The sequence below is a fragment of the Alternaria ethzedia genome (genome assembly GCF_023757985.1).
Source record: "Alternaria ethzedia strain BMP 0044 chromosome Unknown scaffold_4, whole genome shotgun sequence".
NCBI lineage: Eukaryota > Fungi > Ascomycota > Dothideomycetes > Pleosporales > Pleosporaceae > Alternaria > Alternaria ethzedia.
This window is the reverse complement of record NW_026056197.1, coordinates 141,520-159,899: the sequence shown is the minus strand read 5'-3', so window position 1 is coordinate 159,899 and position 18,380 is coordinate 141,520. Positions and strand designations below refer to the sequence as shown.

At 52.6% G+C, this 18,380-nt stretch overlaps 5 protein-coding genes across 5 annotated transcripts; 3 read left to right on the top strand and 2 right to left on the bottom strand.

Annotated features, from left to right (window-relative positions):
- Positions 1–8: 8 nt before the first annotated feature.
- On the top strand, positions 9–2,394 carry J4E87_002172 (uncharacterized protein; the record flags this gene model as incomplete). Its single annotated transcript, XM_049373811.1, has 3 exons — positions 9–16; positions 294–1,194; positions 1,243–2,394. The coding sequence occupies 3 exons, from the start codon at positions 9–11 to the stop codon at positions 2,392–2,394; spliced, it is 2,061 nt and encodes a 686-aa protein (XP_049235951.1).
- Positions 2,395–3,186: 792 nt separating this feature from the next.
- On the bottom strand, positions 3,187–3,575 carry TIM10 (protein transporter tim10; the record flags this gene model as incomplete). The annotated part of the gene is made up of 2 exons (XM_049373810.1): positions 3,187–3,382; positions 3,478–3,575. The coding sequence occupies 2 exons, from the start codon at positions 3,573–3,575 to the stop codon at positions 3,187–3,189; spliced, it is 294 nt and encodes a 97-aa protein (XP_049235950.1).
- A 3,429-nt stretch (positions 3,576–7,004) lies between these two features.
- J4E87_002170 (uncharacterized protein) lies at positions 7,005–7,954 on the top strand (the record flags this gene model as incomplete). The annotated part of the gene is made up of 2 exons (XM_049373809.1): positions 7,005–7,548; positions 7,602–7,954. 2 exons carry the CDS (start codon positions 7,005–7,007, stop codon positions 7,952–7,954), a joined length of 897 nt encoding a protein of 298 aa, XP_049235949.1.
- A 3,109-nt stretch (positions 7,955–11,063) lies between these two features.
- J4E87_002169 (uncharacterized protein) lies at positions 11,064–11,493 on the top strand (the record flags this gene model as incomplete). Its single annotated transcript, XM_049373808.1, has 3 exons — positions 11,064–11,123; positions 11,177–11,295; positions 11,346–11,493. 3 exons carry the CDS (start codon positions 11,064–11,066, stop codon positions 11,491–11,493), a joined length of 327 nt encoding a protein of 108 aa, XP_049235948.1.
- A 288-nt stretch (positions 11,494–11,781) lies between these two features.
- J4E87_002168 (uncharacterized protein) lies at positions 11,782–18,363 on the bottom strand (the record flags this gene model as incomplete). Its single annotated transcript, XM_049373807.1, has 7 exons — positions 11,782–12,919; positions 13,287–15,549; positions 15,600–15,778; positions 16,587–16,896; positions 16,958–17,443; positions 17,505–18,195; positions 18,253–18,363. The coding sequence occupies 7 exons, from the start codon at positions 18,361–18,363 to the stop codon at positions 11,782–11,784; spliced, it is 5,178 nt and encodes a 1,725-aa protein (XP_049235947.1).
- Positions 18,364–18,380: the final 17 nt, after the last annotated feature.

Genomic DNA, 18,380 nt, shown 5'->3' with positions numbered 1-18,380 from the left:
CCGATACCATGGAACCGTATGTGATTTTCGCCAGAGATGCCAGAAAGAGTAGGAGTGCACTGCACGTATCCGGACTTCCTCTTTCACCATCACTGCTCATCCATGAGTAGACGCGTCCGTGCGCAGAACTCCAGATCTGGCAGCTACAATAGAGACTTCAAGCGCCTTCCCACCGCATCGCGACCGCCCCGCCGCGACACGTGCCGAACCTCTTTGCTGTGACCTCCTGACAGCTTGTCAAAGCTGTCAACACATGCTAACATGACGGGCGCTAACAAATCAAAGATACCCAGCATCCGACCGGCCTCGTTTGGCGTGAGAAGTCCGCTGCCAGAGAGGGCATTGTCGCCGGCAACGCGCGCGACGACGACGCCTACGGGCACTTCTCGCCTCCCTCGTCGCCCTCAAAGCGAGAAACCGCTGCCGAGTCCGCCTGTCGCGCAGGTGGTAGACCCCAACTCGCCTCCCAAGGCTGCGCGCACCTTGGTGGATGCCTTTACGCCGAGCCCAACGCTGGAGAACTGGCCCATTCTCGCCCCGGAGAACATCCCCCCTCGCCTGAGTTCCAAGAGGAGCTCGCTCCCTACGCGAAGCGGGATCAACTCTGGCCGTCAAACGCCTTCCAATGGCAAGGAAGGCAACAGGGTAAAGCGACTATCATGGCATTCGACGGCGTCGGGCTCAAGCTCAGGAACTGGACCTATCCTCACGATCTCTGCCGATGCAGACGCAGTCATTCTCGGTCAGCGCGACTCTATTCCGGCGGTACCCGCTATCCCCGCGGTACTACCAGAGCGTACCCCTCAGCCGCGTTCTCTAGGTGCTCTTGCTAGTCGAATCACCAGGGCGACAACGTCCAAAGCATCCTTGAGCATTGCGACTACATCGCCAGTACACAGCACGGCAGAACTCACGGCGAACGGCAGCCCAGTTGTCAAGATCAGCCCCATTCGATCGATGCAGCCAGCGAGGAAGCCTAGTCTTGATGCTCATTCTCCCCAGCTGCCTTCGTCTCCGTCTATGATCTTCCCAGACGCGACAACTGTCGGTAACACACCTGAGGTAATTGTAGAGACTGAGCGCAGTGTATCGCCGATCTCAGATAGGTCTGCGACGCCTACACCTGAGCCCAGGTCTGTACCGTTGCTTCGAGACTCCTCTGACCCGCCTGTTGATTCCTGGGACGCCTATCAGGTATGTGAACTCGATTGCGTGGCGTGACGGTACTAACAATTGTTTCAGGAACAGCTTGAGGAGCTCTCTGAGCCTACGATTGTACCAGGACCCGACGACTCCCTCACCGTGAGCAAAGTCAGGCGGACAGCACCAGCATGCGAAAATGCGAGTCCCTCACCAAGCTCGATTTACCCTACTGTCGAGGACGACTCGACCGCAAACCCCAGTGCTGCCGAATTGAGTTCTTCGTCACTGCCTCACGCCGAGCCTTCACGCGAGACGGTCCGCACCCAGGCTCCTCCCAATCCAAGGACCGCGGAGACTGCCAGGTCGATCAGTATTGATAACCCATTGGGCCGTGGAATACCTAAAGCCCGTCAGCCCTTCCGCCGCCACGTCACACCTGTGGTCTCTTCGTCACCTGCAGAAGATACACCCCCGGACAACCATGATAAGGAAACTGTGACGAGCAGGATCAAAGCCAAACGCAGCATTCGCAACCTGTTCAACCGTGAGAAGACAAGCCCAAAATCACCAGAGGCGGCGGCGTCCAAACAAGGATTCATGAGTAGCACGCGAAGCTCGCTCGCTAAGGTCTTGCGCGATTCCAAGAGCCTCTCGAAAGTTCATCTGCCTAGAAAGACTGAACCGAAGCTGGAGACTGAGTCTGATCACGTCTCTAATAAGAGGAGCTTCCAGCCAGGCATGTTCGGTGCATTTCCCAGCGGTAGAGCCACCCCGGCCGAACAGCCATCGTCTGGTAGACCGAGCCACGCAGATGAGATGCTTCACGACATTGTCGACCGCATAGACGCGCAACCTGAGAACTCACAAGAGCGTCTGCGTCACGTGGAGATTGCAGAGGTAAGTGAAGCCCTCCGAATCAATACCGCGGATGAAGCCCTCCGATTGAAAACCATTGCTGAAGAAGAGCTTGTCCTGACTGTACGAAATAAACAGTGTATCATTTCGGCCGCCGACAGTTCTCGCAAGGCCAATATCAGCGCGATGGAAGCGAGGAAGAGTGCTGTTGAAGCGGAATATCATGCAGACCGTGTCACGTCTGAGTTCACACGCCTGCGCGAGCTACTCGACACCACGCCGATGGATGCTGAGTCCACGAGATACATCAAGAGTTTCCTACCTAAATTTGAACGCAAACGATCGAGAGAGGAGATTCGCCGAGGATTTATGCCGGGCTTTCATACAGCATGTTGAAGGTATGGTAGCATTCTTGATGTATCCATAAACCAACAGCTGACAAAGAATAGCGCGCCTTGAACACCGCTTCGTATGCTCTGCTACTGAACACATCCGACTGTTATTCGGGGCTCGTTTTTGCATGATTGACGCAAGGTCATATCTACGACTTGATCTTGTTACGTGGATCTGGGCTTTCCGGTTTTTACTGGACCAGATGACCTCTTGTACACCACATTTCCTTTTATCGACACTTCTTTCACATGAGAGAGACACCATGGCGGGACGATTGTACGATACCCAACGATTGCATGAGTTTACGGTTTCGCGATGCTATGAAAGCACACGCTCATGGACCGACACGATGTCTTGCTCATTATTCAGCAAGGACATCACCTAATGGTTAGAAGACTGAACGACTGGACACTGAGTTACTTGATCGGACTGCACTTACATGCCAACACGTAAGGTGCGACATTGGGAGATACCCTGATACATAGACCGGTCGAATTGAAAACATAAACTTTGTATTGTACATGTCCTTCATATCGTGTTATATCATTGCTGAGACTGCAACCACATCAACAGTCGCACGTCAAGAGGCTGGAGTGGAGTACGTAAAGCAACCCTTCAGCATCTCAAACTAGAGAAACATCTGCTGCAATGGTGCTCCTACCCAGCCGTGGTCACCCAACGACATGGCGCCTCTACTTCCAAATGCAGGACCTGCCATAGCCCAACGCGAAAACAAAGAGGCATTTCCATATCATCCAGCCTCAGCATATCGCGCATTCCATATAGCATCCTTCTTTACATGCCACCACCGAACATGCCACCGCCACCACCCTGCTTTCCTTGCGCCTCACCCTGCATCTTCTCGCTAACCTTGACATTGACCTCGAAGAACTTGGATACGCAGCGGTCGAGGCAGACGGATTCGCCCTTGTTGAGGTCGGCTTCGCGGTACGATGTGTCTATGCATTTGGATGTGCAGGATTTGACGAGGCTGGAGTAGTGGAAGTTAGTAAATGCTTGTTTCTTGAAGAGGTTGAGGGAAGAAGAGAGGGTTGAGGGAGGGTTAAGAGAGTGATTCAGACGTACCGGCTGTACATGTCAGAAACCATGTCGATTTCCGCTTCGGCCTGTGCAATCTTTTGCTCCGAAGAGATTTGGGGTTTTTGACCGAAGAACATTGACATCTTGGATGGTGGTGGGTCGTTGTTTTCTTTCTAGGGTAGGTGATAGAGGTGCGCAATTGGCGAGTTGGTTGGGTTGGTAGGTACGGGACAGGTAAGTGGTGGCTTGTTGGGGTGGAGTGGCCGTGGTGATGGATTTGGACATGGGTGACGGCGGGCGATGATGTCGCGCGAGCAGGAATTTGGAGCTGGGTGCGCGGTGGGGGACGTGCGGCGGAGGAGGCTTGATGACGCGGTATGCCAACCACCAATCTGTCTCCTCGTCGCTAGGCAAACTTCGCGGTCATGGCTACTTGTTAATCGGCGTCGATTATTCAATGTATCAGGACATTATCCGCGTTACAATCTCCTCAAACCCGACGCAATGGCTGATGTCCCAAATTCGTCGCCGCTAACATAGCATTAGACCCCAAACAGACGCGACTGTCCAGACCTGCACCGGATACTAATATCGATGGTTTTAAGCTTTACGTGTCCAGGTGAGCCTATAGACATGTCTTCGAAACTCAAATCTTGGTCTGCGACGGGGTACGAAAAGGAGAATGATGTAAGAATGAGACGATGGAAGGCTAACCCCAAAGGTACGCAGCGACACGAACACAATGAAGAGAAGGCGGCTCAGTCGAGAGTCAGGAAAGACACACGGGCCAGTCTGGGGTAGATGAAAGCTGTTCACTTTAAGTTTGGATTCAATTTGAGCAGAGGAACGTCGCCGAAGAGCGTACGGATCAGCATCATCGACTTACTCCAACGACAACATGGGACAAACCTTTTACTGCCATCATCAAATGCGTATTTACTTATCTTGGGAAAAATGGTTACAAGGCGCATTACGAAAGCGCCTTCACCCTCTGCTATGTATAGCTTAACGCTTTTATTATCCTGTCTCACGTACTGGAAGCCCAGCCCGGCAGGTTTGAGGTGGACTTCCGGGTAGCTTGATCAGGGTGTGGGACGATCTGAGGATCGCGCTATGGGGTGAAGGTCTGAGAGCTGCGTGGTGAGTAAATGGGAGCCTTGACGAGGACCCACTTTCCGACGTGAGAGCGGCGAAGTTGCGCACGAGGCCGCATGCGGTAAGTCGCCGCCTGTGTAGGTAAAAGCGCACAGGGCGTGACTTCTACTTCCTATATCCCCGGTGGATCACACTGCTTGTCTTCTACTCTTCGTACTTTCCTCTATACTTTACACTCGACTGTTTCTCACACATCATCAGTTCTGCCATGGAACCTCTGATGGGTCGACGCGATCTGAATGCAAGAAGGTTTCTGGACGCCGGGGGGTATGGCACGTCACTTGCACTGGAGGCGCTTCTCGGCTCGGACAATCCCAACGGAAATTTTGGCCTTCAACAGCATACGGCCATATCAAGTCCCCTGTCAGCACATGACAGAGCCAAGCAATCAACTACCGTAATACCCAACGAGAAAGACAGGGTTACGGCAATCCCAGAGACGTACTCATTGCCGGCGAACTCAAGCGCACGTTCTTTCATCTCGCTCCCCTCAGAGATCCGAAATCAGATATACGACCTACTGTACGTCTTTGATGAACAACTCTTTATATGGGACACGTGCGCACGAGGTGTCCCATCAGAAGTGGCACCGACTTTGGGGCTACTTTTCAGCTGTCGTCAAATCTACTGGGAAGCTGCCAGCGTTCTATATCAACGGAACCACTTCTTCGTGTCATCCTGGTACGAACAGGCTTATTTCAAGAGATGGTCCGAACAACTAGGTCCTCGGGCGCAATCCCTGAGGCATGTCACCATCGATTACGCCGCTTTGTCTTCCAAGCTGGAGGAAGATCACGGCCCTAGTTGGGTAGTCGCTCTCGACTTGCTGCCGTTGCTACGATTGCTTTGGGCCGAGTCTGGAGCAATGCTGCAAATCTCGATCGAGACTTCAAGTTATAATGATACGCCCGCCATATTCAACAACGCTTTCAGATCCATTGCTCAGGAAGACCAGCTAAACCTCAGACGGTATTCAAATCTACTTGCATCGGTGATCTTGAGGGTTGAAGGGACCACGGGCACAGTTACCTTCGCAAGCACCACCCCCGAAGCGAACGTGCAATCTACTTTCTCATGCTCAGATGAAGGGAAGGTAGTCACTATGAGCCAAATTCCGCGGAAACCAGAGCTCTCAGCTTTACCTGCATCCGTTTATCATGCTATCATTGCATATGCAGTCCGGCCTACCGTAAAGCTCTTCGCCAGCCCACTCTCTACGATACTGCCGCCCTGGAAGTCCCCTGTATTCCGTGTCAATCGCAAGGTACGGTCAGACGCCCTGTACCACGCGTATACAGCCACTCAGTTCGTCTTCATGCTCGCTTCAGAAGGTCTCCGACCCAATTTCGGCGGATTCTCACATATAGAGAGATTGCGTATGGTAAGAGCCGACTCAAAAAATGAAGCTCAAGTCTGGCCCCACGGTTTCGCCAGCGATGTCGACCGCTTGGCGAGAAACTTCCAACTTTTGCTTGGGATTAGTGTTCGGCCGGAAGATCAGAATTTGGATGATGTTCGCATCAACATAATCGAGCTGCTTCGAGCCACGTATCAATCGCGCCCGTCCATGGTCATAACTGTTCGGTTGCGCTCATCACGCGACGGTGTCAGCAGTAACACCCAGTCCTCATTCACACTCAAACAGCTGAGACTGAAAGTATTCATCGTTCTGTCTCAAGTCTTCGAGGACAAGGACTACAGAAAGCATGGGCGCTGTCCGGCTGTCTACATCAACGGCAAGGGTCATCCAGTGGAGCTCGTCTATCACGCGGATGATGTCATCAAGATGCTACCAGACCAGTCTCAGGTGTTCACAAATCAAGAATCGATATCGAAGAAAGCGAAGAGATATAAACAAAGCTTGCGATACCAGGAAGAGTTTCTTCACCCAGAAGGCTGTATATCGCTTGGCGAAATGTGGGACAGCTTAGCACTCATGATTTGGCCTCGTAAGCCCAGCTACGCCGGATGGTGAACGGATGCCAATCTTTTCGCACTTAGAATAGGCAATGGATTGTGTTAAAATAAATGGTAGCAGTAATCTACCATATCCTGGAATTGAAGGTACCGAACGCATGACATCATCACCTCGCTTAGCGCCCCGCGTGTTTTCACTCCTCCCAACAGCTCGTATCAAGTTCCATCACCAAATCACTAACTTCGTGCAAAACTATTCAATCTTGCGCTGCGCATCTCCGTGCCAATGCCCCGGGAAATGGATGAGTGGGGTTGCCGTTGAGGTTTTAATACCTTTCAGGCAGGTGCTGTCGATCTCCGCCCAATTAGATCAAGACCCACGATGATGCGATGCCCAGCATTAACTATGTGATAAGATGCCGTCACTGAAGATGTACAGTATATTTAGTAGGCTTGCGCATTGAGTGTCATCCATTCCGTCGGGTATCAACATATTCATCATGCGGCTTACCACCTTCTTCTATACCGCCGCTCTTGCGGTTACGGCCATCGCGACTCCCATCTACGGAACAAATGGCACTAACACGACTTATGTCGGTCCAGAAAACGGCCACCTCGTAATCGTTGGAGGAAATCTGCAGAGCGAGAGCATCTACCAGCGCATCATTGCCCTTGCTGGCGGCCCCGACGCCTCGATTGTTGTGGTTCCCACGGCAGGCGGCGAGGATACATACGACCAGAACTTCACGACCGCAGTAGCGTTCCGCAAGTATGGTGCCAACAACGTGACGGTATTGCATACATACGACCCCGCGGTTGCCGATACCGATGAATTCATTGCCCCACTGTTGAGTGCGAAGGGCATCTTCTTCGGTGGAGGTAGGCAATGGAGACTTGTCGATGCCTACGCTGGCACCAAGACCGAAGCAGCGTTTCAGGACGTCCTCGATGCTGGAGGTGTTATCTCTGGATCCAGTGCTGGCGCGAGTATCATTGGCAGTTTCCTTGCTCGTGGTGACACCGCGAACAACACCATCATGATAGGTGAGCCTCTCGGATACATGTCATAGAAGAAGAAAGACTAACGTGGTTTGCAGGCGATCATACGGTCGGCTTTGGATATTTGAAGAACTCGGCCATCGATCAGCATGTCCTCGTACGCAACAGGCACTTCGATATGTTTGAGATCCTAAATGCCTACCCGGAGCTGCTAGGATTAGCAATTGACGAAGACACTGCGCTGGTGGTCAACAAGAACGAGATGGAAGTCATCGGCAGCACGTATGCATTGGTATACGATGGTGGTTTTTGGTCGAGAGAAGGAAGCTGGGAGAGGCCTCTACCGCCGTCTAACGCGAGGTTTTACTTTTTGCGGGAAGGTGACAGGTATGATCTTGAAGCTAGAGCAGTTATCGAGCCGGAAAGTACTGGCAGTGGTGACGACGCATGATCATGCTGAATTGACATGATGGAGAAGGCCTGCCAAGATCTACGATGGACGTCTTGCGAGGCCCAAAGTCACGCTCTTCTTGGTAAAGCATACTGTTCATAGAGCTAGGGTATAACTCGGTGACGACTGCGACGTCGGGTAGCTACCAAAGGGTATATTCCTGCATAGGCTCCTCATCGAAAGCGCGAAAAATGGCCTCTTGAGCTTCAAACCCTTCTTCGTATCTCGACTGAATCTCTTTGTCTGACATGCCATGCTGCCTCTTCAGCTTTAAATACACGCGCGGCATGTATACCTCAGTAGCGGGACAATCCTCCTTGTTCCGGAATGGAAATTTTCCAAGGTGCAGTAGCCCAATCCGCTGCCATCGCTCTTCACCTGTCTTGTCCTTGGAAATTAGGAGACATGATAGCGCCTCATCTGGATATGTGAATCCAATCTTGAGTCCATGTTCAGGTATTGAATGCATCGCTACTCCATAGGATGTGATCTTCTTCCCAATTGGGACAATGATAACTTGCTGTAGAGCCTCCGCTTTGATCTTGGTTGTTCGTAAGCTGAATAGTGGACAGACATAATGATTCAAGCGAAGGGGGGCGTCGTCACCCGAACGGAAAGTTACAGTATATCCTGTCGGCGACGTCAGATCACGCTGGATGTTTGCGCAAATCCCCTTCGCTTTGATCCGGATATATGCAGAGGTCAGCTCCCCGTAAGGGTCCCTGCCTGCTGGTTCGACAACCGCTTCGATAAGTTCTGCAAGCGGCCGCTCGACATCATGAAATTGAACCTCATCTACCGACTCTGTAGACGCCCATGACCAGGATGGCGCTCTCCAGTGTTCCGCGATCATTTCAGCTTCTTCTAGACTCCTGAACCAGAGCAGATCCGATATGAGGAATTTCTTCCACAGGCCGGCTACATAGTCGTCGTCCATCACTCTGCCGAAAACTTGAGCGATTCCAGACAAGGCTGGTAAGCAGTCCTTTGGGAAGGTAAGGTCCAGTGTGGAGTAGTCGGCCACGATAACACGCCACATCTCGTGGGGATCTTTGGGATCCATCATGTCAGAGAAGGGATCGCTGGAGCCGTCGCTGGAACTGTCGCTGGTCTCATCGCTAGAGTCATCGTTGGGCCCATCGGCTGCAGACTCTCTAGGTATCTTAGCTCGGGGCTGCCAACCATGATGGCCTTGACATTCGCAATCTTCTTTCTCGAGGCACTCCCAAAGCAGCTCCTCGCTGGCAAAGTAGATGATGCGAGGCGCAAGAAGGCGTTCCTGATGAACCCAGCCGCGCTTTAGCAACGGGAAAGAACCGTGCTCTAAAGCTTGTCTGCCAAATACAGGAATTTCGACCCCATTTACCGTAAGTTCCACGGGCATTTTCTCAAAATTAGACCTCCGATCGCCGTGAGACAGGCATCTCGAGTTAGAGTCCTCAGCCACAGCTGCCGCCAAGGTAATATAGGAGTTGCTGTAGATCTCAGCCATCGCGCCGGATTGCTCCTGCCAGTCCACTGCATCGTCTTGGACTATACACACGCAATCGATCCATAGGTAATCGAGTCCAAGCCCACGTGTAAATTTAATCGCGTCTTGGAATGTTTGTGGTATGGTTAGCCACGGAATATCCTGTTCAAACTTCTTCATTGTTACCGCGTTTGTCTGTAACATCAGGGTCGAGCCCCATCGGTGACTGAGACAAGCGTAGTGCCCACGCTTCCCCTCTGTTCGAGCAAGCCGTACTCTTCCATCGCGGAGATCCAGTAGCCTCTTCGGTAAAGGTGGGAGCTTATCGGCTATGCAAGGATGCTCATTGTCGCATTTGTTGATCCAGTCTAATGCCATGGGTAGATTCGCCCCGAAACTCGGATCACATGGTTGTAGCATTCGCCCAACATCTGGCCCGTAAGTCCCCGTGCCACCGAACTTCACTTGTCTGTCATATATCTCACACTCCTCGACCAGGTCGCTTTTTTCGACGACCCATTCGAAAAGCTTCTTATCAAACTCAAAGCTGTCGAATAGAAGGTCGTGATCATAAAGAACGAGGGCGGGCAAGTCCTGAGAGTCTTGAGACATTGTGTACCCAGAGTCCAGTACGATCTTGCGGCGTAGGATACATGCTGGACAGCCCGATCGAACGCACACCGCCCACGCATCCCAGCTCATGGTGAAGTCCGACCGCCGTCCAGCAGCCGGACAAACGTCAACATGACCTTCACCGACTGACGTTGTCACTACAATTTCATCTCCAGACTCGGCCCTTTCGGCTTGGGGATCTTCAAGCTGTGCGGCCCGTTCCTTGGACATCTCGTCTGCGAGCTGATGGAGCCTTGCTAAAAGTCTCTCTTTCTCGGACCACAACGATCGAAGTGACAAATCTGTCGTGCTCAAATCTATTGTCGATTCCGGTGTTTCAGAATGATCCATCTTGATGAAGTCTATCAAACTGTTATCGCTCCTGGTGGCCTTGGTCAATCGGATGTAATTCGCAGAACAAGACCCTGGCACCGATAACAACCTTGGAAGAATAGATCGCGCTAAGCGTTGCCATATGAAAGCACGTACAAGTTCCCAGAGCTTATCTGAATACTATACTGACGTATACAAGGATAATATGATTGTCAATGTATCTGAAAATGGTGATGACTAGAATCATAAGTACCTAGGTATTAGAGTGAATGATGCGGCACGGACTGGGTGCGCGTCTGCCCCGCACCTCGTGACCTCTCGATGCTTGCAAGCGAACTGCATCGGCAGAGGCGCGTGTGGAGTATGCAGTCGTATTGCCAAGCGGCAACTCTCGTCACAAAACCGCTATACATTGCGACCGTGATGTGACGGGTAGTAGAGTGAACGCGCAGTATGTGCTGCGACGCGTGGATACCTCCTGAATCGTGCCTCGGCATCTTTCGGTTCGGCGCTACTTTGGGAAAGCGGAGAAAGTAAGCTGACGGCAACGAGCTCAACGACGCGACCTGTGGCTTGGCTGCGTTATCTGAATATCCCGCATCTCTCAATATTCCTGCATATTATAGTTCTTTTGCGCGCTGAAACATCTGCATCTCCTCAAGCCAACGATCGCGCGTCGAACATTACGTCATCATGTCCAGAGGCTACGAAATCATCGCCATCCTCAAGCCCAAGCCTGGCAACCAAGACAGGGTACGCGTGAAATTGACATCTCATCAATTACAAACAACTAATGCCCTCCACAGGTGGAAGAACTGCTCAACATCGCAGCCCAAGAAGTAAAAGCCACCGAGCCCGGCACCACCCGGTATCACCTACAGCGCGAAACCAAGGGCGACGCGCCGAGCTTTGTCATCTTCGAAACGTAAGTCACGCCGCAATGTCTGAGGTAAATTCAAAACTGACAGTCATCAGATATGCGGACAAAGATGCTCTGATGTTCCATGCCAAGAGCGCGGGATTGAAGAAGTTACAAGCGGCGGTCAACGGGGAGGATCTACTTAGGGAGCCGATGTCGGTTATGATCGTTAAGGATGTAGGCGGTTTCAAGAGCAAGTTGTAGGCTGGGTGGAATCAATACATATTAGACGATAATGAAGGATGCAAATACGTCACCAAGCCTACGAAACGAGAGTGTGATCTGGATGGATTCATGTTGTATCAGTCGAGCTTTACTAATAACCAGCTAGGTAACGACCTTTCTCGAAACCATTGCCAACACCCATGGAAACTGTGCGCGCGTCGTCTGCTTCAGGTACTACAAGCCGGATATGGACGCCAACTTCGACATGATAGATCTCTGAACGAGAAGACAAAGCCCACGTTGCCTGGCGCCGAGCTCACAACAATACTAGAAGTCGTAAGGCGAGATGCGGGGCACCTCCTTTGTCATTCCCGACTTCCAAGTCATGTAGTACTCCTCGAACTTGTCCTTGGTGATTTGCTTCATGATCCACGCCTTGTCGCGCTTCAGCTCAGGCTCCTTATCTGAATGCACACTCTCCCCCTCCGACTCGAAGACATCCATGAGACGATGCTGATGATAGTCGGCGAGAGCGAAGACGTGTATCGGAAGGAGAGGCCTCTTGTCTTTGCGCATGACGACAACAGAACCAACGTCATTCTGCCATTCTGGTGGTGCGAGGCCCCAATTGAAGCCGGTGTCCGCACGCTCGGGCTTGCAGCCAATGTTGAGGAATGTACCAGCAACATTGACCCAAGACTTTTTGCCCGACGGAGTCTCCGGTCGCTTTTTCCATTTGGCGACACTTCCAGGAATGCGCTGAACAGTGAAGGGTAGCTCAATGTGTTTTGAGACATCGGTGGCTGCGTGGAAGAATGAGCGGTAGGCCGGAAGTTCCATAGGCTCATAGCGAGGGCGGCCTTCAACTTCGACGTCGCCATCGCAGTTGATGCGTACGCCGATCACGCTACTCAACTCTTCTTTGATGTCCTCAATCGTTGGACCAACAGCGTACTTGGAGTAGTAAGTGTTGAGCTTGTGCGCGATAATACGAAGGCCGGAAGGACCGAGATCTTGGCTGTACGACGGATCTTGACTGAAAGGGACGTCATCGAAAGCATCGGTTCCATAAGCAATCATCGGACCCCGCCAGGCGTGTAGGTGAGGAGAGTTAGGGTCGATGATCTTGTCGATGGCCATGTTGTGCGTCGATCCATCGTGGAGAAAGTTCTCGCGGTAGGACAAGACCAAGTTGTATGGGAGACGACGGGCGAGCGCGTGATTATGCCGGATCTTCATATCTGTCATACCAATTTCCTCTTCAGACTCTGTTTCCTTCTCGTTGTTGGCGGCTAGCGCACCGGGGCAAGCTGTGAGGCAAGGGTGTCCGTACTCTCCATCTTTGGTCATAGTCTTGAGCCACACGAATCGGGGTGCGCCTTCATCGGGATCGAAGTAGATAGCGCGAGTGTATTTCTCACCAGGTCCTCCGGCTTCGGGGCGGTCTTGGAAGTCCTTGGTGGATCTGCAGAGAATCTTGTGAAGAGGCCACGCCTTCTTCTGGCACTCTTTCGAGCAGTACCAGCTTGCGCCGCAACCACTGCAACGCAGTTTGCTCTCGTTGTCGCACTCGTCGCAAAGGGTCATCGCTGTCTTGATCGGTCGTTCAGTATCGGGGGTGGAAAAATGTGTGGGAAGGAGCGGATGACAAAAGGTGGAAAGAGCCAGTCGGTGTAGCAAACAAACATTATGGTCCGAGCGCAAGTTCGATGGTGAAGGTGAGATGAAGATGGAAGTAGATTCACATGTTGCAAGTGTTCAGTAAGAATTGCAGTCACTTGGTAGATTGCTATATACATTTTGTATGTATAGGTATACGAAAGTCCATTTACATGGTGCTCTGGAACTCCGCAGGCTCAGCACCATAGTCGCTGCCGTAACCTCCGTACCAGTAGTCACCAACGTACTCGACGCCCTGAGCGGTCTGGTTGGGACGCTGAGGCCACATGTCTAGCATCGCATGCTCTCCAGTCAAGGTAAAGTTGACGCTCGCAAGCGGGTGGTTGTCGATCATCATGGTGTAATCACCGGGGTACAAGACCTTGTTGCCCATCTCGTCAACTCTGGCAAGAGACGCAAGAGTGAGGTTGAGAGTCGCAGTGGCGGAAGAGCCTCCAGCGATGTTGTGGAGACGCTTGTAAGAGACAAGCGACTTCTTGGGGTGGGGCGCAGGACCAAACTCTCCAGCAATGTAGCCAAGAGTAACATAGTCAGAGCTAACATCGCCATCGTTGGAGACCTCAACATCGACAGATACGAAGGGGCAACGCTCGAGGAAACCTCCAGTGCTGTTGCAGTTCTGCGTGAGGGCAGAGATGGCGTAGCTCTGTTGAAGCTCGCTAGTGACTTCAGCGGAGAAGTTGGTGTAGTGCAGACCGTGACCGAACTCGTAGACGGCGGAACCATTGTACCACTTGTAAGTGCGACCAGGGTTGTTCTCACCAGGGCGCATGTTCATGTCCATCATGGAGACCTGGGCAATGTAGTTGGAGGGGTACTGGGTCGTAGGGAGACGTCCAGCGGGAGCAGTCTTTCCGGTAACGATGTCGATGATGGCGGAACCTCCATCCTGACCAGGGTATCCGGCCCAGAGAATGGCAGAGATGTTGGGGTTGTTGACGAGAGGGGTGTTGTCAATCTGTCCACCTCCAGTGACCACAACGATGACTGGCTTTCCGGTGTCGGCGAGCAGGCTGATAACATCGAGCTGAGCTCCAGTCCATGTGAGGTAAGTGCGGTCGTCATCTTCCGCCTCAACGCTGTTGTCGATACCGCCGACGTACATTAGGACATCGCTGGTAGAGTACGCGCCATAAAGGTTGGACCAACGGTTGGTCGTTGGGTCGCCCTGGCCACCGGGGTTTCCGCCAGCATAGTTGATGGTAACGTTGAGTTGTTCGAGAGCATACAGAGGAGAGTGAAGGTAGGTGGCAACACCAGCGTAGTTACCGAGGAGCTGATCGGTTGCGTTCGCCCAGTCACCGAAGAGGCCGATTGACATAGACGAATCGACAGAGAGCGGCAGCGTACCATCGTTCTTCAGCAGAACGATACCCTCGGCAGCGGCCCTGCGTGCGAGTGCCTGCGAAGCGTTGGTGGCAACCGCGTCAAAGCCGAGCTGGCGGTAGGGCTGGTTGTCGGCAGAGTCGAAGTAGCCAAGACGGACGAGCGAAGAGTATTGACGGACAAGGGCCTGGTCAAGGACAGCTTCATCGAGAAGACCTTGCTGGACGGCAGCGGGAAGGTGCTCCTGCATGTAAGTACCGCACGTGAGATCGGTACCGGCCTTCAAGGAGTCGTAAGCAGCGCCACCACGAGATGATGACCACTGGTGCGGGAGGTAGACGTTCTGAACAGCATCACAGTCGGATGTGACCCATTGCTCTTCGTTCGTCCAGCCCCAGTGCTCACGCAGAATGGTCTGCAGCAGGTAAGGATCGGCACATGGTGGGGCACCGTTTACCGCATTGTAGCTGCACATGAAAGCACCGACGTTCGCTTGAACACAGGCCTGGAATGGAACGAGATAGTACTCGACCATATCCTGCTGTGAGATCTCCACGTCGTTCTGGTAGCGGAGGTTTCCGTTCCAGTCCTCAACGTCATAACCTGCAAAATGCTTGCAAGTTGCGACAACACGCTTGTACGGGTCAGACGCGTCACCCTGAAGACCGTGGATCAAGGCCTGGACGTAAGAAGACAGATGGTAGGAGTCTTCACCGGGTGTCTCCTGTCCGCGTCCCCAGCGAGGGTCACGGAACGGGTTGATGTTGGGTGTCCAGAAGTCAAGGCCAGTCCTGTTCGCGTTGTTGAAAGCACGCGCTTCGGTGGAGATGACCTTTGCGACTTCGGTGATGAGTTCATCGTCGAAAGCCGCACCCATCAAGATGGGCTGGGGGAACGAGGTGGAGTAGCTAAACTCCCCCTCATCGCTGAAGTTGGTGTAAGGGCCAGCAATGCCGTGAAGACCCTCGTTCCACCACTGGTAAGGTGGTATGCCGAGACGAGCAACGCCTGGCGAGCCACTGCTCGTAGCATTGATCTTCTCCTCGAGAGTGTAGAGAGACACGAGGTTTCTCGCACGAGCTAGCGGAGCTGGAAAGCGTTAGTATGGCTGAAATGTTGTGTAGTAGAGATGAACGTACACGCCGAAGGATCGCAGATGGTCTCATTGCTCAACCGTCCACTGCTGCAGTCCGGGAACACGTATTGAGAATACGCTCCTGTCGCAGCGAAGGCCAATACTTGCAGCGCACGCGTCGAGGTAAACATGACGCCGGTTGTCTGGTTTGGTTCGGATGGTCCGGATGCAGCTCGTCGTCGTCTTCACTCCATGTCTTATAGCACAGTAAATAGCCGTAGTCACCGACCCTGCGTCAGCACGCGGTTGGTAAACACCATAGCCCACGATTCCTGTACGTCATGGTCTCGTCGGCCACGCGGTTGAGCAGCGGTCGCCAGTCCACTTATTTCCGAGCGCCGAGCCAGTCTTGTGTCCGAAGCCACTCCCGATGCTTGGCCCAGAGGCATACGGCAGCCAAGATTGTACCCGAGCCGCATGCGGAGCCCCATGGTACTTGCAAAATCTGTGAGGGGTTCGCGCTATGTGGATCTCCCCGCCCTCCGATTGGCTGCGCCTGGCTATGCATTCAGGCTGAATGTAAATCTGCGACTGTAAGCATCACACCCGAGAAGCGGTAAGTTTAAGGCACGGCAACTACACGCACAAGACGTCGGTGAAATACTGGAATTGCAGGATGGTCTCGCATAAGCACCAGCCGAGCATCCGCAAGGGATGCGCCAATGTGGGCTGACGGAAGACGGGATGGAACCTTGATGGTATTTGCTTATGCCTCAACAGCCATGCTTCCAACCTTGGAAGTTACCTACCCCAGGTTCCGTCAGTGTCGCGCGGCAGTTTGTCAACGTGCATCAGGCAATAAGACTCCGAATGACAACCATGGCACATTTCCTAATTTCCCATGACACGTTGACCCCAATCCGCCATCCGCCCCTCCCGAGTCAATACATACACACATGCGTTGCGGAGCAGGAGCCCTGGGATGGTCCATACTAGCGACCGCCACTGATGTCGTCTATTGACCCGAATTGGCAGCCGTTGCCGCGCTTACTTTGACCAGTTGGACTTCTTAACGGTCATCGGCATGCCGTCTCGTGGTTTGGCCTCGAAAACAAATTCCTGGTAGGCGCGATCACCAAATGTCAGATCCAGATCATTCCACTCTGCTCGAGGCGTCTTGTTGGGTTTCAGATCCGCGCAAGTAAAGTCGAAATCGCGTATTGTCAGCAGGAATACGATCACGAACTCGTCCATAGCCAGCGGTTGGCCCAGACACGCACGCGGTCCTCTCTCGAATGGACGCCAGGCGTGCCGCGGATGGTCTTCTCGTGTAAACCGGTCTGGATCGAACTTGAGCGGATCTGGACGAAGCATTAGCCACCGGATGTGTGTCACAAAGAAGGATCGATAGATGTCACTTGCCTGGGAATATCGCTGGATCCATATGCATAGCCAGTTGGACGGGGCAGATCATGCGATCTTTGGTCGGCCATTCGCGACCCTGATACGTGAGAGTATCGATGCCCTTGCGTGCGGTATTTCCTATCGGATAGAACCTCAGGACTTCCTTGATGACGTTGTTCGTATAGGTGAGCTCATTCAGCTTATACGGCTCCCTCTTAAGCATTTCGTACGTCGCTTCGATACCAGGGGTGAAAACACGGTCGTGCTCTTCGCGCATCCTTTGTACCACTTCAGGGTGAACGCTAAGCAGCATAGCTCCGAAACAGATGGTATCCGACGTAGTTCCAAGTCCAGCGATCAAAAGAGTCTTCACTTGTGTGAGAGCATCTTTGGTGAATTGGGGGTCGAGCTCCTTTACGTCACCCTGTCGCTCTGCAACATAGTCTCGCAAGATGAGGTCCATGATCCCTAGTCCTCGCTTCTCCGAGAGATCGAGCTTGTCGCCTGCAGCTATGTGTTAGCCGCACGAAGTTCAAGTATGCAGGGACTCCATTGGATTTCTTACGTTTGACTATCTCGAATCTCTCTTTGATGAGCCCTTCCACAATAGCATCAAACTTTGCGCGTTCGGCGAAAACCGTCCGGTTGACAAAGAAGTTGCGGATATAGTTATGAGACTCTCGCGTGATCATAAAAGCACGGCACATCTTTTCAAAGTGCTGCAGAGCAGGGCTACCTTTGGTCTGCGCGTCAAGAGATCGGCCAAAGGTCATAGTCGATATGACATCAAACGTCATGCACAGAGTATGGTCCTCCAACCTGAAAACCTCACCCGATTCAGCTTTCTCGGAAAGTTTCGACCGAAACTTCATAACCTCGTCAGCAACCATCGGCCTCATGTTGGTGATGTGCGAAGTGGCGAAAGCAGGACTCAACATCTTGTGGAGATACTTCCATTGTGGTCCGTTCGTTGTGACGATGTTGCCGCTTCCAATCAAGGGGTCGACCATTGTTGCCTCCATTTCATGTTTGGGGTGATTCCGGATGACTGTCATGTCAAGTGCAACATCCGGATCTGTCACCACAACTTGCTGAAATGAGGCAGGCCACAAATCGAGGTAGAAGACACCTGGCATGTTGTACTTCCTGGCGATCGTAACCACCGCTGCCTGATAATGTACATCACTGGGTAGCGATTTGAAGGTCTCGCCGAGCAGTTTCAAATGACCGAAGAAGAAGCTATGAGGCGGTTTGGGCTGATATACCGTCAGTACTGTCTTGATTATAGCCCGTGCCGAACACTGCCAACGTACGACATCTTTGTAAAATCGCCGAACTTGGATCAATCTCATTACGCCATATGCGAGCGCCGCAATGATGCCAGAGAAGAGTATCGTCACCCATGGTAGGTCACGAAGCGCCATTGTGAAGGGCTAAGTGT